The sequence below is a fragment of the Halyomorpha halys genome, unplaced genomic scaffold (assembly GCF_000696795.3).
Source record: "Halyomorpha halys isolate HHAL.00 unplaced genomic scaffold, Hhal_1.1 Scaffold5.1, whole genome shotgun sequence".
NCBI classification, from domain to species: domain Eukaryota; kingdom Metazoa; phylum Arthropoda; class Insecta; order Hemiptera; family Pentatomidae; genus Halyomorpha; species Halyomorpha halys.
The window spans coordinates 1980932-1981861 of record NW_027106871.1 but is presented as its reverse complement, the minus strand read 5'-3'; the positions used below and the strand labels follow the sequence as shown (position 1 = coordinate 1981861).

Here is a 930-nt window from a genome sequence, read left to right as displayed (position 1 = left end):
TATTACCTTCATTCCCTTTTTCTAATGATCTATATTAATTTCAGAAATTAATCAAATTATAATCGATAGTATTAAAAATACAGAAGAGAGAACAACCTGCAGATAAATTATGGTATCTTTTGGAATAAAACCTTATTTTATTTTGGTTTGAGATCGTATGCCTTGAAATCATATTGCAATAACGTAACATTCTAGACCAAATTACTTCGAGTTTAAAGCCGTCAAATATATTTTGTTATTATTATCACATTAGAATACAAAACATTTCTCCTCAACCGAGTTGGCATTAGTTAAGGTGGTTACAGAGTGGTTCATGCTTTTTCCATTCTAACAAGCACCTGCGCACTGAATAGGTCTTTCTAAAGTTGTCAAGCTATACATCCTTTGATTTACAAAAAAAATCGTTTAAAGTTCACATTGGAAATAAGCGACTTAAATAAATATTACGCTTAATATAATTATATTTAGTATTACCTGACACCATACATTAATTAATAAATATAAATCGTCACTGTGTATAACTAATTGAAAATATACTTATGTCTATGAAACTCAATGCTTTTTTTTTTTTGTAGACAGGCGTTCTACCACTAAACTACCGATGCAACTCAATGCTTTCTTTTTAAAGGTCTTCTTATAGGGGTGACCTCAACGATGGCACCGAAACAGCCGACCAGGACAGCCTCCTTGTACAACTGGTTCAGCACCTTGTATCTCCCGTATTGCCACATGGGAACATTTTTAACTTCAACAAGCGATATGTTGTGAGCGGACATGTGATAAGTTCCCTGTAAAAAAATATATACATATTTATCGCTACTTTGCTGCAAGAGTGGCTCATCTAACATGATACTGGTTTTTCATCAAATCAACTCCATTTCATCCAGCAGTAAACTTTAAGCAAGGTACAAGGAGCCAATTATTTACCAT

The 930-nt window shown here is 32.9% G+C and overlaps 1 protein-coding gene across 1 annotated transcript in view; it reads right to left on the bottom strand.

Annotated features, from left to right (window-relative positions):
• Nucleotides 1-443: 443 nt before the first annotated feature.
• LOC106691841 (uncharacterized) overlaps nucleotides 444-930 on the bottom strand; it is a 6870-nt gene continuing 6383 nt past the window's right edge. Inside the window, exon 4 of the mRNA XM_014437767.3 lies at nucleotides 444-788. Coding sequence (XP_014293253.3) covers nucleotides 609-788 — 180 coding nt within the window. The 3' untranslated portion in view covers nucleotides 444-608. The remainder of the gene's footprint in view (nucleotides 789-930) is intronic.